Raw genomic sequence first — 24211 nt, forward strand, 5'->3', positions numbered from 1 at the left:
TATGTACAGGAATTTTCTACTTGAAATTAAGAGTAAGAATTGAAGTAATGTGATTAAGGAAAGAGCTTTAGCAGAAGTTGACATGAAAGTAGTCTGATTTTTATCTATCAACAAGAACAGAGATTCTTGTCCAATCGTTATGGAGAGCTCTATGCAATATTACTTTAAGCTACAAGCAACTTAGACAGAAATTTTGAATAAAAAACCAAGAGCATACAACAGCTACTATTACAGACGCTAATGAAGAAAAATATATCAATAATCATCACGACTATGACAAAAAAAAGAGAAACAGACAAAGTCTACACACTGTGGTTGCGACGACAACTGCTACAATGATGTGTTAATGTATCAGCAAGACATACAAATATCATCCATGCAACGAATATTTGTTGCAATAAGATACACAAATGGCTTCTGGTCTTGCCAATGCTACACTAACTCACAACTAGCCAATCATGATTGCTGATCAGCAGGGATATGACGACAACATATTCTTTTCATTGTTTTGACTCTCGAGTATATATCTGACACAGTTAGACACAATTAATCAACCGAGAACCACATCACTCTACATAAAAACATCTAAGATATCAATGGATATATACCTGATAATCAAAACAAGGGAAAGAATATGCTGATCAGTGGAAGCTGGAAGTTTTGACAATGACCGTTTCTGCCATATTTTGCATTGCCAGCGTACATACTTAATTTTTATTTAATAAATTAGGTGGTTTTCTTTGTAACGATGTTGCTATTTTTATATGGGGAAATATCACCAGTCACGTGACATCGATAAAGTATTAAACTTTCACAACAATTGTTTAGGCTGTAGGATGAATTTATACAGACAAATTTTCACATATAATAAATGATTGCAGAATATCAGTAAATTGTTTGTTTTTTTATAATGTTTTAGTTTTTTAGGCAGATTTTCCGTTTAGTTGCACAAATATTCTCGAACCACGTAATTACTAAAAGGAACTCTTTCGGTCAACACAAGTATCTCACTTAATGTAAACAGAATTTGCTTAGATTTATGAAATGAACAATATGGGTATATTAGAAATGTTTCACAGATTTTAAATGGATAAAATTTAATCACGTGATTATTGAAAATATAATCATGTGATTAAAATTTAATTCAAATTAACCACGTTTGGTCGAGTACTCTTCAATAATGGATATTAGCAGCATATTTAAATTAACCAAAATGTGGTCGTTTTTCTTTACTTTGTTTTTACTATTCAGGAAATTAAAGAACTCAAATCGAATTTGACGTATATTTGTTCAGTGACTGATGAGATTCCTATTTCAGTCACCCAAATTATTTGGAGTAAAATGAGTTTTGGAATTTATATTCAAACATAAATATTATTTTTACTTAAAAATAACATTAATACGTTAAGTTATAACAAGTTTCATCGTGAAACCGTTACAAGCTTCTATATCTATTACGTTGTGTTAGAAACTGGGCCACCCCTAAACATCTTTAAATATTGACTTTTTGGCATTTAAAAAAAAATGCAGAAACTGGCAGATGAGTGTCAAATCATTAATAATCTGTTGAAAATATTTAAAAAAAAAAAAAAAAAAAAAAAAAAAAGAACTTCTCCCAACCATTCGGTTTTGTATTTCCCTTGAGTGTTTTCAATAAGGGGGATCGATTTACTTAAACTTTGTACTAGAAATTGAGCACCCCTTAAAAATCTTTAAATATTGAATTTTTTGCATTTTAGTTAAATTTGTTAGTTTGCAAAAATTGTTGAAAAAAAAAAGACGAAATTAAAAAGAATTGTACTCTTGCAGAATTTGACCTAAATCCTCGGGATTTTCCATTAATTATGGTTAGGGCTCGACCGGTAATCATCGGATTAAGCCGAGCGCTGTTCAAATGTTCAAACACTAAATCGACTTTTTGTTGGTTTTTTTATATAAAAATGTAATTTTTATATATTTATTTGGTATTTTTTTTTTGTTTATTTTTTAGCATATGTTGATAAAAAATAATTTGTTAATTATCTCTAACAATTTACGGTTTTCATAAAAAGCATTCATCTTTTCTTATAAAAGGAATCCTTCTGTTTTCAACAAATGAAAATAAAATTTAAAAAAAAAACGTTTACTACCCATTTAAAAAACGCACACACAAAAATCTAAGTTTTCTTGAGAAAAAGTTCACCTAACAATTTACGGTAAAAAAAATTATCAAAAGATAATTTTTTTTACCGTAAATTGTTAGGTGAACTTGGAAAAAAAACAATTTTTGTTGATAAAAATAAAATTGCAAAGAAAAATAATAAAAGTAAATAAACATTACAAAATTCAACTTTTCTTGAGGAAAATAAAAAAATATATATTAATTCAGTAAATTTACAGTAGGTTTTTGTTATTTTTTATTTATTGAATTTCTATTTTTTTCCAGTTTGTTTGTTTTGAAATTCGTCTGCGTCTGTTACTTTGCTCGGCTTAACCCGATGACTGCCAGTCGAGCCCGAACCATAATTGACGAAAATCCCGAGGATCCATGTCAAATTCTGCAAGAGTACCAAAAAAAAAAAAATATATATATATACATACGAGGTATTCAATGTACAAGTCGGCTGATATAAAAGGGTGCGTCCTCATTATTGTAGCGAAAAGTGGCAGCCGAAAAGTTGATATTTACTTTAAAAAAAAACATCATTACTTATATTTTTTGTCAATTTCAACAATAAGTAATGTTATCTACCTAATTGTCATATCACAATTATTTAAGTCTTCCCTGATTCAACGAAAACATGATTTCGGCTATGTTTGTTTTGTCACGTGACATGGGACGTAAACACAAGGTAAATAGCTCAAATTCCTCATTTCTTCAAAAACTATATCGTTAATAATTAATTTCTATCTTACCGGTTTTCGTAAATTTTGGATATTTTCATTACTGCGACATGACAATTCAGTAGATGCAATCGGTTTCACTTGAAAACCAATATTTCGATTTCAGAATTTCTCTACAAAAACAAAGAAGCGCCAAAATGTTTACGAATATTCTCATTAATTATATTTGAAAGCAATATTTTTCTCCAAAAAATGCGCGAAAATAAGGATATTCATTTAAATAAAAGAAACAACAGTTTGCCAAATTATTCCCTTTTTTACAACTTATCCTACAACACTCTTTTCTTCTTTCTTTCTTCTGATTATCATCGGTTTTTCATCTACTTTGTTGGTTTATTCTTTAAACAGTTTTCTTTTCAATTTTTCTATCGATTTATTTTTGATAAAACACTATACTTTCATACAAAAAGAGAATCGGCTATTTTTTTAATTTACAAGATTTACTAGTGCTTGCTCACATACATGTCCATAGTAAAATTAAACCATTATGTTTTCCCCTCTGCATTGAATGATTTAAATGGATATACCATTTTAATTTTAAATATTGCACTTCACAATTCGCTTGGTGTTTGCAATAACCATTAGCAAGGCTCAAGGACATTTTTTTTAAATTTGTGTGACTCATATCTACACCCTGATTGCTTCTCACATGAACAAATATATGCTGCGTGTTCTACAGTCGGAAAATCAGAGAATCTTTACATCTGCACAGAAAAAGGAACACATCAAAATATAGTGTTTCCACAAATATTGATAACATAAACATAAGACACTTACATTTTTTTTTTGTTCCATTTAAACAAACTGAGCTATAACAATGCATGGCTGGGTACAGCTACTATATATATATATATATATATATATATATATATATATATATATATATATATATATATATATATATATATATGAATAATGTGATGGTTGACGTTATGTTGTTTTGGAAAAAGAAAAACCGAATGAATTTATAAAATGGTGATCAACGTTTCGTCCCTATTAATATCCTAAGGATGTCCCCTGCAATAGGGACGAAACATTGATCACCATTTTATAAATTCATTCGATTTTTCTTTTTTCAAAACAACATATATATATATATATATATATATATATATATATATATATATATATATATATATATTCCCGGGCAATATCGACTGTGTTTGCTAGTATATATATATATATATATGTGTGTGTGTGTGTGTGTGTGTGTGTGTGTGTGTGTGTGTGTGTGTGTGTGTGTGTGTGCTAGTAATTCTGTATATACTTGCAAGTGCAAGTATATATATATATATATATATATATATATATCGTGGCTGTGGATATTTATTAGTATTTCAATATTGGCTTTTTATGTTCATCTTCCGTGTAAATAAAACATTGACATCATTGTCACCTGATGGCTTTTTTTGCTCCAGAATTAATTTGATTGCTTAAATATTGGAAATGTTTAATTAATCATAGTTGGTTTAGTGTTCTATATAAAAAGCACCACTAATACGACTCGCTCACAGCAAATGCTCCAAGTTTGAGAAAATCCGTAAGTAGTAAACTTTCATGTTCTCGTTTATCCGTTTTTACGGCGTAACAACACCTTTTTTTGATAAGTGGAAGATATGTAATACTGAAAAAATATATACGTTTATATTTCCGATTTGTAGTGGCATTTTCGACTGTCTCTTTTTTTATCTAATTTACATGATGTGTTCGTATAGACCGTAAATTAGATAACAAAACAATAGATCTCTTTACTTCTATAATAGTTTAAAACCCCGTAAAAAACGTAAATTTTTTCCGCAGATATTCACTCTAATATTTGTAGAAAATCATTATATTACTAACTCAATTAAATGATTTTTTTTAATAAATGAACACTTATATTTTTGATGACTAAAAAAGAAATGAAAGAAAAAAATTCGCCCTTGAGATTTTATCATATAGTGGATGATTTCTTTGTGAATCCTTTTCAGATGGCGGGGGTTGTCTGACTTGCTGTTTATTTTCTCTCACTACTTGGTATTGTCCGGAAGTTATGAAATGATTTCTACTCGCTAACTTTATGTGACAGGATGGATATATTATATTTATATAAAACAAATACGTACACGTTGGTCTTTATTATAAATTGAATCCGAAGATAATATTATTGGCATTGGTTTCCCTGATATTTTCTTACCATAATTAATTCTAGGAAAGCATCAAATATTAACGGAAGGGACCACGTGAAGGTTTCCAACGTTTTAAGTGAAATTTATTTTCGCGGCAGGATCTAGATTCGAACTTAATAAACCCAGATCATCAGGCCATGTCGTTAACCACTTGACCACGGTCACCTTCCAGTAATATCCATAAAGATGATAAAAAAGTAAAGGGACTTATTATTTTAATCATACAAGAACATTTTCTGAATAGATTTATCTAGAAATGAACAAAGACAGACCAAACGCCCGAAAGTATCCTCTATAAGGCTACCATTCGCCCATGTATGGAGTATTGTTGTCATATTTGGGCTGGTGCATCTGCTACTAGTCTCTCACTCCTAGACAAGGTTAAAAAGAGAGTCGCCAACCTAATAGGTCCTGAACTGTCATCTAAGCTTCGGCCTCTGTCCCATCGCCGAAATGAAGCATCCCTCTGCCTGTTCTACAAGTACTTTAACTGTGAATGCTCCGAAGAACTGCAAGCACTTGTACCCTCTCAACGTAAATACCCCGACAAACCCGACAAGCAGCAAAATCACACCCCTTTACAGTAGTGATCCCTAGATGTAAGAGAGCCTTCTACTCCAGTAGTTTCTTCGCCAGAACCGCTAGACTTTGGAATTCCCTGCAGGGCTCCTGCTTCCCCAACTGTACTGACATGCAGAAGTTCAAATGTAACGTGAACCGACATCTTGCTGCCCAACTCCCCACATAGTACCCCTGTAGCTTATATTCCTGATAGTCGCCCCCTACATCAAAGTCGCACTATGCCTTGTTTGGGGTGAAAATGTAATAAAAAAATCTATAAACGGTTTTAGTCACTTACTAGTTACTCCCCCTCTTCACGTAAAAGACGAAATACGTTTGATTATAGCCATAATCGATATTAAATAACATTTACAAAAAAGTGAGAACGAAAAAAATTATGGCAGTCTTCAGTAGAAGCTAAAAAAAGCTAGGTGTTCAACTATAGTTGAGAGAAATCTGAAGGCTGCATTTTCATTTGCTACTACACTGAGAGAAGTTAAGGGAGTCACTCCATTCCTAGGATTATCTCATTTGCCTTTGATCCTCCCATCATAATGCTAGTGTTTAGTAATGGCGCATTCAGTACCATTTTTTAAAGTCTTTTATGACTCAACCAAGACTGAACCCCAGTCTTCCAGCCCATTATGCCAAATGGACCAACGGTAGAAATTAATACTCAAAAATCCGAAACTTAAAAGCCAAACAAAAATAAATGCCTTGGAAGCTTTGAATACTAGCTACCTTTAAAAGTTTGTTTTTCCATTCACGTCTTCGGGGTGTTACCTCTTCGTAAATTTGAATCGAAGAGGAGTAAAGTAATCTTGGTTACCATTTTTTATACTAATTTTCTTACTTATTGGAGCGCTTTTAACTAAATTCGAATTTGCATCCCAGCGAACTCATAAGTCTCGGGTTAATTGTTTGATTTCTTTCGAGGTCAGGATTTTTTAAGCTCTTTAACCCAACTCTTAGATTAATGGGATTATATTATTGAAGAATTTTGTTTTTTATATTAAAAAATACATAATCATAACCCCTCCATCAAAAAAAAAAAAACTCACACGTTACAATGTTTCAGCATATTTTACACCTGTGCAACGCTGAGTGCATCTAGTTTACATATGAAAAGAATGCTTTGCTTGTCTCATAGCGGAGTTTATATATTTTCTATCCAAGCCATAGTTTTGTGTTCAATCGCAAAATTTCTGATGAGCCGTTCCACTTAAGTTAACAAATTTACCGAACTTCCATTACTATCGATTACTATATTGTCCTTTTAACTACTCTACACTCTTTAACCCTTATCCTTGAGTGGCCTATCGGCCTTGATAAGTGATGACGCCAATGTAAAAAAAAAAAATAAAATAAGTGTACCGAATGCTGATATTCAAGACAAATACTCTAAGCCACTTCATTTTTAAGATTGGTGGAAAACAATTTCTTAAATTGCTCATAACTTACTTGCTTCCTCATGAATGCAAAGTTAGACACGATGTTGGGTTTTAATGTAAGAAAAAAAATCCATCTCTCCAAATTGTTCATATTTATTGGTGGTGTTTATTATCATTTCTGGCGGTGTTCAATCCTGGAGGTGTTTAACAGACATAAGGATTTGCATAAATGATCCTGACCGTTGAAAGGCGTTTGGCACTTAAACATTCAAATGACCTACTCGTATAACCCCCCAGCATTCTTCTTATTCAAACGACCATTCTTGGTTTGTGCCAATAGATTTTATCTTTTTCTAAACTTTCTCCTTAACGTCTTCCACTTCTTCATCATCCACCCCCTTTCTCCTCCTCCTTTTTTCTTCCATATATATAAATTTCCCCCTATCGTTATGATCACTAGCTTTTAGCAAATATTTCTCTCTGTTGTCAGAAAAAATAGTTTCAATCTATATCATCGTTTTTACTTTTTAGTTCGGATCGATATTTTATTTTCAATTGTGAATAAAGAAAGGCGGATGAGTACGTAATCCCACAGTTGCATTGGCTACAACTGTCACTCATATAACAGAGGACTAAATTTAACAAGATAACGTCTTTTCAGTTACACCGTGTCGTTCACTTGCACTCCCTCATCTATGACCTACTTTTTGGGAGAGAGAGGGGAGGAAGAGAGAGAGAGAGGAGAAGGATAAAAGTAAGAAAGTAAAAACAAGAAAAAAAGTATAATTTCTGAATTTAGCAAAAGGTTAACATTCCTTACTCGCCACCAAGACTCAATGGCTTAGGACGCAGCTTCGAGACGAAAGTGTAAAACTGAGACAAACCCCATTTCTAATATTCAAAACAACTTTATTGATCATTTTTGTTTCGCTGTAAATAAAACGTAAAGACGTTAGTAAATGAAATGCGTCTATAATTATGGATGAAGATAAAAGTTTAGAAAGTCCATGTGATGTTGAACAAGTTTTTCGTTAGTAGCGAATAAAGAAGGGTCCATTTATGAAAGATGGGAGGAATTTGTCTTGTTTGTAAGGAAAGGAAAAGAGTTCATATATGAGAACAAGTGAGAAGTCAGGGTGCGCGCATGTGTGTGCGTGTTACATTGACTATATGTGTGCAGCCCGTGTGTATTACATTGTCTACATATGTGTATCCCTAATCATATTGGATCCTTGCGTCTTCTTGTCAAAGTCGAACCCAGGGTAAAACAGTCAGGGGGATTTTGGTTGCATCTCAATAGAGATTTGTGGTCAGACCAAGCAATAGAAAGACAAAATCTTATTCTAACGTTTTAAAATGATTCACTTTTTGTTTCACTATAAATAAAATGGAATGAAAAAGAATAGTGTTAACAAATGAAATGCGTTCATAATTATGAATGAAGACAAAAAGATTAGAAAGTCCATGTGATGTTGAATAAGTTTTTCATTAGGATCGAATAGAGAAGAGTCCATTTATGGAGGGTGGGAGGAAAATGTCTTGTTTGTAAGGAAAGGAAAAAAGTTCGTATATGAGAAAGTATATATAAGGAAGTTCATGCGTTAAAATCAGGCTGTATTCATGTGTGTGTATGTGTGTGTGTGTGTGTGTGTGTGTGTGTGTGTGTGTGTGTGTGTGTGTGTGTGTGTGTGTGTGTGTGTGTGTGTGTGTTACATCATGAAATCTAAGTGTACGCAGGTGTAGTTATCTTGGATTCTTAGTTATTGTTAACGCCAGAGTCTGTGGTCTTGATAAGCATGTTGTAAAGCAATAAGAAAGTTTTGTGGTCAGTCCACACAACGTGGATAGGTTGTTGACAGTACTCGTGTTGAATAGCAGGGGGCTCATTTTGAAGTGATATGACGGGATTCATATTGGGGACAATGATGACGAGAGGAAGAGAGAGATTTATATATGTTCTTATATTTCTTGGAGCTTCATGTGTACAAGTTCTTAACACAAAGGAGGAGAGATGCTCGAAGGGTTACGCAATGTTCGTTACAAATGATTAACACATTATCTTTTGATCGTTGAAAGATGACACATGACGACAGTTTTACAAAAACACAAAGATGATTCTTTATTCATTGGACCGGTCGAATGCTGATGACGTCAGGAATTCACTTGTATCTACATGGTTTAATCTTCTACCCTTCGCTTCCAAAGGGTCAGCGCTGACCACTGACTGCCAACTGATTCTCTCTCTCTCTCTCTCTCTCTCTCTCTCTCTCTCTCTCTCTCTCTCTCTCTCTCTCTCTCTCTGACTAGTAGACTGAAATTCGAATCCATAATATGGAGAAATGTCCTTTGTCTATGGCATCAGAAGTGTGTTTTTAAAACGTGACTAATTCGCGTGGCTATGTATGTTTGTTCCAAACACACTTCTGCAGACAAAGAACCTTCTCTTAACCTATTTTTAACCTAATCTATCTTTTTAACAATATATTTTTAATTTGTATTGTTTATTCTTTTTAGCTGACATTTTTAATATTCAGTTTCATAAAAGAATGAACAATCAATTCTTTTTACGATATAAACAATATATAACTATTTATAATAAATTTCAACAATTGACCTTTTTAACATTCCGATTTCTAACATTCCAATTCTTAACCTTGCTTACAAGGTTCGAGTCTCGGCTTATTCTAATCTCATTTTCACCTATCTAATACTCTTCTTATTTACATGGAAAGGAGACAGCCTTTCCCTGTAACATCCCTATCCTTCCCATTTTTCAAAAAATGTACGCATTTTTAAATTCTAGTACATTTTTTTCTCTATATCTATACAACCACTTGGCTAAGAAGTTATATCAAGTTATAAGAGCAGTCAAATGCTTCCCCAATCAGCGCCGATCTTAGAAATTAAGCAAAGATTCAAAATCATTAACCACGACCTGTCGCGGCCATTATTAACCTTTATAGTAATATTGCTACAAAAATTGTCGGCTTGAACCTCTACCATAGTATTTCAAATTACAATATTAAACACTTTAGCTTTACTTTTGTTTTATTGATTTATTGTAATCTATGTAATTTACAAAAATTATAACCTTGGATGACGTCGTGTACCTCTGTCAGTGGTATATATTATTCTATATATCTTTCCATTATTAAATTCCCTGTTTATTTATTTATTTATTGTTCGTTCTTTATATCTGGTTCGTTTAAAGAAAATGACGCGGATGTTTCAAGGTAGCTTTTAATACTATCTCTACTTCAATATACATCCACTTAAATTTCTTTTTTGTCACTCAGATTTTAATTAGCACAAAGTTAATACCATTACCGTGTCCCTCTTGTTTCCTATGGTATCGGTTGCCGTCTGTTGCATTTTTTTTTTAATTTCTAACCTTTTCCTCCTTGCCGTTGTTGATATGAAAGGAATTATTTTTTTCTGAGTGTCGGTTATTGAGTTACTTTTTTTGACTTTCTCCAAGTGTGTTCGTTAAATTTTCACAAAGTCATGAAGTCATAAAAACTGACTTAAGCCTGATTTTAATTGAAAACTGTTTTGTCTGAAAATTTTCCGCGATTAGCATAGAATGTATATTTTCATAATCATCTACATGAATACTCTTCTGTGCCGCACACACATAAAAAATCCGACAGAAGTTACGATTAATGTTGTAGTGCTCGTAAGGGAAATAACTCGTGATTTACTTGTTAAAATAATCTTTTGGTGCTTGTTAAGATAGAGTCGACAGATCAACTTTTTAAAGAAAATGTATCGTTTAAAGCGAAAACAATATTTAGGGTTTAGAATGCTTTTAGGGCACAACCTAATAAAATAAATAATTCAATACAAGCTTCTGAAATGACGAACGCAACAACTTCATAAAACGTAACACAGAAAAGGTTTATTAAGGAGAATGTGATATGTTCCTTGTCAAAAGCTGGACTCCGGCTAACTGGTGTTATCGTGGTAGTTATTCCCCGTGGAATGGTCGATACCTATAGAAATAACACCGCAAATGTCGCTACTTGTGATACTCGCAACATTAATTTAAAAGAGTAAACATTTTAATCATAAATTTGTAAACAAAAAAATGTCTTTCCAAATATTTTTTAGAAACATTAAAATTTCGTAATTTCAATGCAATTTTATTTATCGTTTAAATGTGACCATAAATAATGAAGAAATCAACTTTTAGGGCACAACCTAATAAAATAAATAATTCCATACAATCTTCTGAAATGACGAACGCAACACCTTCATAAAATGTAACACAGAACAGGTTTATTAAGGAGAATGTGATCTGTTCCTGGTCAAAAGCTGGACTTCGGCTACCTGGTGGTGAAGAGAGCAAAGAAAAGAGGGCCCGTTCTGTTTGGTGCCTCTCTCAGTAAGGACGAGTTCTTCTTCAAACCGGATGCTGGCTGATTTCCTTTAGGGATAGGAAGTATCAATGCGCTGAACCCCTGATTGGTCAGTATGTGGCCAAATAGCACAGGGGAGAGGCATTAATTCGTTAAAAGAAAAAAGTTACATTTGTTTCTGCTACAAATATTACGTATTTAATTTGTGCGGTTAAAAACACTTACTTATGCATTCATTTCTTGTTTTAAAAATAACAAATAAATAAATAAAAACCCAATTACGCACGCAAAAAGAAATTAATACATTCCAGAGGCGCAAAGACTTTTTAAAAAATACACCCACGCAAATTCTGCGGTGAAGAAAACTTAAGTGTTTTGTTCGGCGGACGTAGTTGAAAGCATACCACGTGACAAAGACGTACACTTTTTAATCAATCAACGCTCAAAGAAAAAATTAATTTTTAGATCTTTTTCCCAACTCGCCTGGAAACCTATCGAAAAATATATAAACGATGAGCGAACTCTTTTCACTCACTCACTCTTTGTTCTTTTCCCTTTTCACTTTCTCTCGTCAACGTCTTCGTTGCTACTTCCTCGCCAGCATGACGAAACCCATCTATTCGCACTTACGCACGCACAGAGAGAATAATGCAGACATTCAGCCGCGCCACAAACATGTACTTTCCACCTCCCTTTTCTCTTACCAACGTCGTCGTTGCTACTTGTTCTCGCTAGCATGACAAGACACCTATTCACACGCATGCACGCACACACACAGAGAATAATGCAGATATCCGGTCGCGCACAAATACAGTTACTTTCCTTTTTCTTTCTCATATCACACAGAAAAAGTAAGCCTATTTTCTCACCAAGAAAACTTAGGACATTCTCTGTTTTTTCTTTCAATACAACGAACAGTCTAAATAACATTTACAAGAACTGTCTACCAAAACACTTTTTGGACACTGAAAAATTATTCGTTTTTATTTGTTACTTTTGTGTAAATAAACAAAGTTTATTTTACATGTTTGATTTTTTTTTATTATTTATTTATTTGTGGTGGAAAAGTGTTCTAATCAGATATGAGAACCACTAGAAGTTGGTGGCCAAGAACGTGAAACAAACACACACGACTACAAATCAACGAATCTGAACGTAAATTCGAGCGTGCACCCACCCCCTCGAAAAATGGCCCACTACAATTTCTGAAATTAGTTGGCAGTTTAAAGACCTCAAAACTACAAGCTTTTGCAACCGAACCAAAACCAAAAAACAATTTAAATGCTTCAAAATCACTTTCCAACAGAACTAAAGGAAAAGAAAGAAATGGAATCACCTATGGCTACATTATCACTGAATATACCAGTCTTCAATCCCACTAATAGAAAGTCAAGGTTCGTACAAATTCAAGCACTTTTCAACGCGAAACGGATTACGTTCCAGAGAACCAGATAATGTTGCTTGGTTGAAAAGCTACCAACAGACGTCACTGACGGATTTACTGGAGAATGTACGAGAAGACAACCCGTACGTCTGGCTTAAGGAGGCGATATTGAAACGGACTGGCTCATCCGACGAGACAAGGTTGCGCAATCTCTCCATGCAGGTCGAATTAGGAGATCGTACCCCCTCGCAACTATTACAGCTCATGCGAACATTACTGGGTGAGAACAAAATATCCGAAAACATCATGAGGAGTCTATGGTTGTACAAACTACCCGATACAACGATACAATTTCTCGCACCCACGGCGGAAAAAACAAAAATCGTAAAACTCGCGGACATGGCAGACCGAATACATGAAGTGCGTAAAGAGCGTAGGTACCCACTCAATAAACGCCCTAGCTATAGAAGACGAAGTCTTAGTAGAGGTCGAAGCTACACATGAGAGAGAGCGAACAAATATTGTTATCGTGAAAAATGCGTTATCGAAGTGAGACGTTGTCTACTTTATAACATCTAAGAAAAATGCAATTTTACTCAATTTTCTGTAAAAATTGCTTTTAACTATAAATAACATTCTACTCGGTGAATTTTGTATTTGCTTAAAACGACATATTAAAAAAAAAATGGATCTTTTGGCTTTTTCTTAACAAGCTCCAATCTTTTTAATTGGTTTTGTGTCATGTTCCAGATTATTTTCAAGGATATTTTGTTTTGCTTTGTTTTCCGGATTGCGTTTTCAGACTATTTGCTCTCTTTACCAGAATTTTTCCAGACTTAAAAAAATGATCACTTTATTTTCCAGACTTTTCCAGAATGCATTTGGCAGTGATTTGTACATCACTTCTCGTGTTCGGATTTGTGGCTGAAGGTAAGACGTGGATGGATTTATCACTGAAAAATATTCTTTAAATGAAATTCAACTTAACACTTAGGTTTGAGACAATTTCAAAAATGGGTACTTGTGTACGGGAGTTCCGTAAATGTTGGCTCGGGCTCGACTAACAATTGACATTAACTGCCGGAGTATGCTGAGCACCGATCAAATTTAAAAACGCTTGGAAAAAAATAACAACATTTATCGAATACTACTTACAATGAAAAGTAACGACTGTAAGTTTATTAATATGTATATATATATATATATATATATATATATATATATATATATATATATATATATATATATATATATCGTACAAAACTCGTTGAAATTCAAAAACTTACATTTTTTTCTTTTTTGTAACTTGTTTATTTCATCTTGAATTTATTCATTGCAGCCGTTTCGTTAATGGGATGTCAATTTTATGATTTTATGTGTTCATAAAAAATTCCTGATTCCCACTAACTCATCAGATATTGTTTCCATTCGATGTTACCAACAAAAAGTTGATTTTGTACATGATAAACCTGGTGTTTGGGGAAAAGAAATTCCATCCCCACGTTGTTACAACTCGGCCATCTTCATCAAACACCAGGTTTATCATGTACAAAATCAACTTTTTGTTTGCAACATCGAATGGAAACAGCATCTGATGAGTTGTTGGGTATCAGGAAATTTTTATGAACACATAAAATCATAAAATTGCCATCCCATTAACGAAACGGCTGTAATGAAGAAATTCAAGATGAAATAAACAAAAGTTACAAAAAAGAAAATTTTAATTCTTTGAATTTCACCAAAGTTTTGTACTATGTTTGCTCTGCACCTATAAAATAGATACATTGAGCTTCACTCGAAATTAACGGTGATTCAGTTTTTATCATAACAGTCTCAACCCGTTAAACGAAAACAGTATACATTAAAATTAACAATATTTCAAAAATAAACATATATATATATATATATATATATATATATATATATATATATATATATATATATATATATATATATATATTTGTTCGTGATTAAAACCTAATTTCTTTGGGTTGCATTGGTAAAATTTATTCATGAGTAAGTATGAAGAATCGAACCCGAACCTTTGAGGCGAAGTTGGAAATTAAAGTGCGAAAAAAAAACGTGCGCCGTTTACACACTGGGCCACCACGAAATAATAATGGAAACATGTTTGAATTCATTTAATGACTTAATAAGGTCGACTTTGACTGCGTGACAGTATTTTATTTACTCCGGGGCAGCTTTTTTTAGTTTTTCTTTTTTGTTTCCCCAAGATGTTGGGGGAGGGGACCAGATCCCCATAAAAAGGGGATTGCCCAAATTGAATAGCAATTGTCTGATATAAGGAGAAACTCCACATTGATCAAAGCTAATTGCTTTTAGACGTTCCTAGCGATCGTGCCAGAACGATGTCTTAAGCTTTGTTTCGCTTTTATTATTATACGAAAAAGCTCAATCCACACGCGGCGATCGAAAAATATTGAAGATTTAGCTTTTCAAACTTATGCAAATTAAATAGACAGGCGATCTCCGTTGTTAACTCGTAGATATTATCATTTAGACGTGATATAAAATATAAAAAGTTTTAAGAAGAAGTGAGCTGACCGATCGCTTCTCAGAAAAAAGCCTTTCTCGGACATACACAAAAAGCGAACATACATGCACACAACTTTTTCGCTTTTATATATATATAGATGGTATCCCCACTACTCAATACAATATGGTAGTTTATCATTTTAACGGTCAATATGAGGCTGACTACATGGGGCTTACTATTCAGCGCTTGGAGGTGCGAATTTCACAACATGTCCTCCCCTTCGATATGTATGCACAAAAATAGCCAACATCCGGGATTATGCAAGCTTATAAGTCGGCCATCGGTGAATATTTATTGCAGTGCTAGATCTCCACTGGAAGGTACACAGATAAATCTTTCTCTATCTTACACAGAGCATGCTGAAAACCTACTTAAAAATTCACAAGACGGTGTCTATTAATTTGCATCAGTCTTTTCTGTGTAAGCAGAAAGAACACAGTCATAATTTGGAACTCGTGGATATTCGATGAGATTGTTTCTTTCTCTCCCCCCCCTCTCCCATATTATTGTTTTTTTTTTTATCTTTGTCTGCCCTTGCTAGTAATTTATGGTCTTATGACCACGTTTTATGTTATGTTCTCTCTCGTTGCCGATGTTTATCTTGAAGAGTGTCGACCAAAAGAAATCTTAATAGAGATAATTATATTTTTCCTTAAATATAAACTTTCTAAATTTTGGTTTTGTAATTACTACCTTAAATATAAGTTAGAATAGTAATAGGAATATAATGACTAAATTTTAGTTAAAAATCTTGAACCCTAATAAAAGTTATGAAGAAAAATGTAATACATCCAATACTTTTGCGTGGCATTATATATATATATATATATATATATATATATATATATATATATATATATATATATATATATATAGAGAGAGAGAGAGAGAGAGAGAGAGAGAGAGAGAGAGCGAAAGGAAGACCGACATTGTCCGGAATTGAATAATGATCAACGAATATTTCACACTCCCATATTTTTATTGTCATTGAAATTGGTAAAATTGCCCATTTTTCAATTAAATCGATTGATTGTCTGCTTTAGTCAGGAACCTTCCATGGTGCGCCAGGAGGAAGCTTCACAAATCCTCCCCACAGTAACTTAGTCCACAATACATTGTAGTCTATATTGCACTGTAGAGAACCTATTGTTGATTTTAGAAAAGTATTTTTATATATAATGGCTGGAATTCAAGTTTAAAATGCAAAAATCAAGTATTATGCATCAGTCTTGCTTTAAACGGAAACATTCATTTCAAACGCGCCTATGTCATATCAAAGAACATACTGTTGCTTTTATATGTCGGGTTTTTTTTTTTTTTTTTTGCTTGTGTGGTAATAAAACTTCTCAAATGCACAAACCGGGCCGAGAAATTTATGTAAGTTGTTAACTTTGGTCAAAATCGCCTGTTCTTTCGTTCATCGGATTATTTCGATTATCGATTATCGATAGTTAATTGAAGACATTCCGATACAAACTTATCTAAGATCACTGACAGGCACATACATTACCTTGGTGTGAAATTTCATAAAAATCGACCCAGAAATGTAACGGATAGACTCAAATTAAAGCAATTAAGACATTTAGCCGTGGAATGAACTGTCTAGATTTTCCTTTTATTAATATACTAGCATTTCAGCCGGGCGTTGCCCGGGTGTTTGGAGGTGTATGCTGACCAAAAAAAAAAAAGAGTAAATTTTTTTTTAATTTGACCCCTATTATGACCCCTTAAAATTTATAGTTTCGGGCTCAAATCACTTTATTAAGTTAGATCCAGGTTCAAGGAATCTATATCTAAAATTTCAAGTATCTAGACCCAAAATTGTCGGAGGAGTTTGGTAGAGTTCTTAAAGGTCAAATCGTTGAAATTTGACCCCTTAACAGCCAAATTTCTGGCTGACACCCGTCACATCGATTTTCCCAAATCTCAGTACCCGGTATTTCAAATTTAGAGTATATAGACTAAAAATTGACAGAGTTATTGCGTAGGGAAATGTACACAGACAGACAGACACGTTCACTTTTATAGATATACTAGCATTTCAGCCCGGCGTTGCCCGGTTGTTTGGAGGTGTATGCTGACCAAAAAAAAAAGAGTAATTTTTTTTTTTAATTTGACCCCTATTATGATCCCTTAAAATTTATAGTTTCGGGCTCAAATCACTTTATTAAGTTAGATCCAGGTTCAAGGAACCTATATCTAAAATTTCAAGTGTCTAGACCCAAAATTGTCGGAGGAGTTTGGTAGAGTTCTTAAAGGTCAAATCGTTGAAATTTGACCCTTTAACAGCCCAATTTCTGGCTGACACCCGTCACATCGATTTTCCCAAATCTCAGTACCCGGTATTTCAAATTTCGAGTATATAGACTAAAAATTGACAGAGTTATTGCGTAGGGAAATGTACACAGACAGACAGACAGACAGACACGTTCACTTTTATAGATATACTAGCATTTCAGCCCGGCGTTGCCCGGGTGTTTGGAGGTGTATGCTGAGCAAAAAAAAAAAAAGAGTAAATTTTTTTTTTAATTTGACCCCTATTATGGCCCCTTAAAATTTATAGTTTCGGGCTCAAATCACTTTATTAAGTTAGATCCAGGTTCAAGGAACCTATATCTAAAATTTCAAGTATCTAGACCCAAAATTGTCGGAGGAGTTTGGTAGAGTTCTTAAAGGTCAAATCGTTGAAATTTGACCCCTTAACAGCCAAATTTCTGGCTGACACCCGTCACATCGATTTTCTCAAATCTCAGTACCCGGTATTTCAAATTTCGAGTCTATAGACTAAAAATTGACAGAGTTATTGCGTAGGGAAATGTACACAGACAGACAGACAGACAGACAGACAGACACGTTCACTTTTATAGATATATATATAGATAGATAGAATAGAATAGAATATAGAATATAGAATATGTGTATTTTTTTTTATTGTATTGCATTGTATTCTTATCTATGTCATATTGTCACATTACACACAAAAAAATTCTTTTATATAGTAGTGTTAAAAAGTGTTTGTGTGCTTATTTATTACTACTTATTTATTACTGCTAAACGTTTCTGTTATTAATCGTTCTCTTTTACGTTTTCTGCTACGAGTTCTTTTTCGATTCGTTTTACGTTTCTGTTACGTTTATCACTGTTCTTACATATACGTGCGTGGGTGTGTATGCTCTTACGTATCTTACGCGCAGTTCACTGTTGTGTGTGTGTGTGTGTGTGTGTGTGTGTGTGTGTTCTTATTCTTACACAGTTTCTTTTGCCTTGGAAGGTTTCCGAGACGTGTATGCGCAAATGTAATGTGAACATATTTGCTTGCCTTGGCTAGCGGATGATGCCTTCTTGTCGCTGGTCTGCCAACTTGCTGGGGAGTGGTACTGCAGACAGATTCATCAATGAACAACAAGATGGGATTTAAAGCTTCAATCTTTTATTCAAGGCAAGCCTAACATCTCGGACACTGGTTGTCAGAGAGACCCGAAATCTCCGATCTGCTTTCTCTGCTGGCCAAAACCACTCTCCCCATGTGGTCGTCAACCGGAAGCCTACCCACAATTCCCGTGTCACCCCTTAATTTCCGGTACATTCTATCTAGGTCGTTAAAGGGTGACTTGAGTTTGATGCCTGTCAAACCTAACCTTCTGACCCTGCTAATTCGCTGATGGGAAATCAAAATATGCTTACATAACTATTTCTAAAACTACCTAGATAGCAATTAAGCTGGGATGCCCAATACTACAGTAGTATCTATTTCATATTTTCATATTAAACACACACAATTTCTTTTATATAGTAGTATATCTGGGAATCTTGTACTTACTGTAATACAAAGTCTTTCCCATGATAATGGGTTAATACCTCTGCTTATGGATAGAGTTAAGGGTCCCAACCTTAACTCGTTACATTTCTGGACAGTCGGTGTGAAAAATTTTTCTTCTCCTGGCGAAAAACTACCATTTTTTGAAGGGTGGGGCGCAGTTTTACCAAACTCCTTAATTTTAAAACCCAAAACTCAACAACTGAAAATTAAAAACATTTTCTGAACAAATTTGCGATTGTCGCAACTTTTTCATCAGACAAGGTAATTTGTCGAACTAAATTCTACTTATTTCATGCAGTATGCGATTCTATTAGTTGTTTCCTCGCAGGAACTTGAGTTTGATTTTTCTTGTCACTTATTTGCTCCTACTTTCAATGAATTGGCCGTAACTTCATCTAAGCGTATTATCCCACATTCTGGACACAAATTTTCCTATCTCAGATATGTGTTCGTCCTAGTTTGGCTCTGCACAAACTCATCTTAGTTTTACAGCTTTCAAATTATTACAGCTTTCAAATTATGACAGCTCGTTAGCTGGGGTTGACTTTTGACTCTTACCTCGGAAGTTACAGCTACAAAACCAGATAAGCTTATCTCAAAATAATATTCTCTTCCGTGCGACTTTCAACTTCGAAAATAAACAACGATAATTCAGTGTGAAAAAGATTCTAATTCTCTTTCTCATCGCATTCGGCGCGGGTCTCCCAAATATTTACTAGCATATTAATCTCTCAATACCTTCCGCTGGTTCCCGTCGCGTTGTTATAAAGAGCATACAGCGCATTTCGTTATCTTTGTTTGTGGCGGAGATGAATCGTATCAGTTTTGTTTTATGCATTTTTTTATTATTATTATTTCAGTTGCTGGTGCTAACGAAGAAACAAAAACTAATGTTGCTGCCTGTAAAAACCGATGCCATTTCGATAAAGCAGGTAAAATATATGTCAATCTTCTTATAACTCCCACAATCACTTCTTATTTAAATCAAGTTGTAGTCGAAATTCAACCCATTCTGTTAATTTTGCACAGTTATATATATTTGTAGTTTGCTTGAAGCATTGTCTAGGCATGCAGAAATGTAACTGATAGACTCAAATTGAAGCAATTAAGACATTTAGCCGTGGAATAAACTATCTAGATCCTCCTTTTATTAATATAGTATATGTGTATTCTTTTTTATTGTATTGCATTGTATTCTTATCTATGTCATATTGTGTGATATTTAAAAGCAAGAACATAGAAAAATAATTTAATTTAAAAAATGATGAAAATTATACAAACGTTTACGATAGGAATGTACGAATGAACGGATGGGGAAAAACAACACCACTGCCTCCCTTTAACTACTTGACGTCATTTTAAGACAGTATTTCGACCTTTCGACTTTCTGACATTTTGGGCTTCCGTATAATATATGTTTACAAGACTTTCGTTTTGTTGTGATTCAGCAAAGGGAGAATCTATCGCTTTTGGGGCCGAATTAAGCTATTGTTATAACAAACAAGGTGTTTTTTTATGTAATTAAATATCCTAGGACTTTATTCATTATCTTTGGAACAGACCCAGAAAACTAATATTAATCTTTCAAAGAACTTTTACAATGAATGTATTTAACTTCAAATTTTAGCTGAATTTGTTAGCTCGCCGTATCGCCATGAAAATATTTTTATTATAACTATTTTTTTTTTTACATTTAAAATTTTTTCGTTTTGCACGCCAGTGGAACTCTCTGCCGCTTGCCTGTTTCCCACCTGACTACAACTTGGACGTCTTCAAGTCCAACATAAACAAACTCCTGACAAACCGCCCCCTTAAGTAAGACACTCTATCAAAACCCCCAATACTAATGATTACTACAATACTATCTCATTGATTACTGTACACGCAATAACCCTTATCCCTGAGTGGCCTTTGGGCCTTGATAAGTGGTGACCCTCATGTAAAGAAAATAAAGAGATGAATGAACGACTAAAAAAACATATTGTGCGTGAATGTTATTACGAAATATGATTGACTGTTCATGTGAAAGTGGGGTTGGGTAAAGAAATATGTACGGTCCTTAGTCCCCCCCTCTCTCTCTCTCTCTCTCTCTCTCTCTCTCTCTCTCTCTCTCTCTCTCTCTCTCTCTCTCTCTCTTCGTTTTCTTTTCATTTTATACTCTCTCATTTAAGTGTCATCTTAATCCTTTCCACGGGCGAATTACTCTGTCTTTAGGCTGCGTGTTGACTATTCTTTATAGCTCTTTTGCGAATCCTTCAGTCATTTGGTGTAATCTCCAAATTGATTTTTAACATTGTCGTTATGTTTTAAGCAATGCATCAGGTTGCATTATGAAGATTTCTTAATCATTCGCCAAATATCCTGGATTGGAAAAAAATGTTTCACATTGTCAATTTTTATTCCTGTAGTTTGAACAAATACACCAAATTGTATTAAGCAATATTCATGCGCTATGACACACTATGATTTCTCATTACAATATGGAGGAATCATAAAGTTATTATTGGTATCCAAGGAAGAGCCCGATTCTACATATATTCTATGCGAGAAACACCAGATAGTCATGATTAATACAATTTTTTAACCAACAAAATTATTTTCTCATATATATATATATATATATATATATATATATATATATATATATACGAGAAAACATTAATAAAACATGTTAAAAAGCACTATGAAAAAGAGTTAAAAACATATTTAATATGAAAAGGAAACACTTGATAAGTGGATAGTCCTTAATACGCGGAGTTTCGAAGAAATACTTTCCTTCTCATCAGAGGGTAGGAATTAGCAAAATGCAGGATCGGATTTTGCATGTAAGTCAAAGATCTTACTTGAAAACAAAAAAGTGAAACAGAGGGAATATGGTGGAGAAAAAGGTGATTACACGTGAATGGATAGTCTGGTGGAAGTATAATAATCCAGTGACGGTAAAATCCAAATATATAACTTCAAGAAAGTTAATTGAATTTCCATAACTTTCTTGAAGTTATATATTTGGATTTTACCGTCACTGGATTATTTATCTTCCACCAGACTATCCATTCACGTGTAATCACCTTTTTCTTTTTCTCGAACGAGCACTTGCCACTATGTTAAAGCAATAGATTTATTCAATCATATTCTTTCTTTTCAAACAATAAAAAAATGTATATTTCAAGATTAACTTTTTCAAATCATAAAATTTAAATACCTAAATTTATATATATATGCGTGTGTGTGTGTGTGTGTGTGTGTGCGCGCGCGTGCGCGCGTGCGCGCGTGCGTGTGTGTGTATGCGTGTGTGAGTAAGAAAATAGTGAACGTGAAAATAAATTACTAATATATATATATATATATATATAGATGTTGATTTTGTTACAACAACATATATATATATATATATATATATGTATATTAACAAAATCAAGACATCAAAGAACAGATTGATAGCAACAAATAGTGTATTTCATCGTGAGTTACAATTGTTTCAAGATTATTCGGGCAAATAATGTTTGAATTTTTCCGAATAGTCTTGAAACAAATGTACCTATTTACTATGCCTCCCCACGGGACAGAGTTAGACACCAGGGTCGTTTTTTAACGTGGAGAAAAGGTACAAAAATAAAAATTGTCTCAGTCGTGAAGGATTTCTCCTCCACCAAAAGAGAACAAGAAATGGAAGTGCAGCATCTGAAGAACAGATACTACACTTTTATCTTGACCAATGATGAAATACACTATTTGTCGCTATCAATCTATTCCTTGATGTCTTGATTTTGTCAAAACAATATATGAATGCTCAACTATGAAATATGATAATTTTGTAGCTTACATTTAAATCATCTCATTTTGACTTAAAACTTATTGGTATATGAACGATTACTGAATTTTCAATCAGTAAAATTCGGAATACTATAAATAAGACTTATATATATATATATATATATATATATATATATATATATATATATATATATATATATTTGAACGTGTCATTGACTTTATAATCTAGGGTGATATCTATTAGGCCAAAACCACACCACAAATGATGCATAATTTTAATTAATGTAAAAATTTCTTTTTCAGAACAATTGGCGGATGATCTTTCTTCACAAATAAGAAGATGGTGTGACAAACATTGCAAACCGCAAAAGAGTAAGCATATATACACAGTTTTTTAGTTATATAGTGAATATTCTGGAAGTAGCTTACCCTAAGCATAAAAGATAAAATTTGATATATATATATATATATATATATATATATATATATATATATATATATACATATATATATATATATATAGAGAGAGAGAGAGAGAGAGAGAGAGAGAGATTCCTAACTCGATCGTAAGTAGACTCAGCAATAACTCAACCGATGAAAATGTATTTAACAGGTCAATCAATATCTAAGAAACAGCCCTAAAAAATAGTGGATACAAAAATATTGATATCAAATACAAGCAACAAAACACCAATGAAAATAAAATTAAAAATAGAAGAAAAAGAAATATAATTTGGTATACGGAGCCATACAATCAAATGTTAAAAACAAAACTGGGCAAGAAAATTCTAAATCTCATCGAAAAGCACTTCCCTTAATCAATCTCTTACACAAAACTTTCAATAAAAATAACTTGAAGTTATCATACAGCTGCTGCGAAAATTTAGAGATTATAATTAAAGCACAAAATAACAAAATATTAAATAAAAGCAATGAAAACAACAACAAAATAAACAATGAAAAAGTGGACATTATGACAAAATAAAACTAACACAAAGAACACATATGTAACTCGTAGAAATAATAACAATAATAATAATAATAATAATAATAATAAACCAAATCCGAACAACGACAACCATAGTAGAAATAAAAATAAAATACTAATATATATATAAAAAAAATACTAATATTGAACAAGATAAATGCAACTGTAGATCTCGCACACTTTGCCCACTTCAAAATAAATGTTTAACCAAAAGCATAATTTACCAAGCCACAGTATTTGTGAAAGAATAACAAGAAATATTATGTAGGTATCACCTCCTTAGATTTCAAAACCCGATATTATGACCACAAAAGTACGCTCAAAAAT

At 33.2% G+C, this 24211-nt stretch overlaps 1 protein-coding gene across 50 annotated transcripts in view; it reads left to right on the plus strand.

Annotated features, from left to right (window-relative positions):
- The first annotated feature begins 4333 nt into the window (after window positions 1-4333).
- Window positions 4334-24211, plus strand: part of LOC145247411 (uncharacterized) — a 116850-nt gene continuing 96972 nt past the window's right edge. For 46 of the 50 annotated variants that reach the window (XM_080109122.1, XM_080109123.1, XM_080109134.1 and 43 more), the window contains exons 1-4: window positions 4335-4423; window positions 13610-13675; window positions 19983-20054; window positions 23200-23268. In XM_080109122.1, coding sequence (XP_079965248.1) covers window positions 13621-13675; window positions 19983-20054; window positions 23200-23268 — 196 coding nt within the window. In that variant the 5' untranslated portion in view covers window positions 4335-4423; window positions 13610-13620. Of the gene's footprint in view, window positions 4424-13609; window positions 13676-19982; window positions 20055-23199; window positions 23269-24211 lie in introns of all 50 variants that reach the window. The other 4 variants (XM_080109128.1, XM_080109129.1, XM_080109141.1 and 1 more) reach the window with 1 other exon arrangement.

This window comes from Euprymna scolopes, chromosome 25 (assembly GCF_053919585.1).
Source record: "Euprymna scolopes isolate OS-2025 chromosome 25, ASM5391958v1, whole genome shotgun sequence".
Lineage (NCBI taxonomy): Eukaryota > Metazoa > Mollusca > Cephalopoda > Sepiida > Sepiolidae > Euprymna > Euprymna scolopes.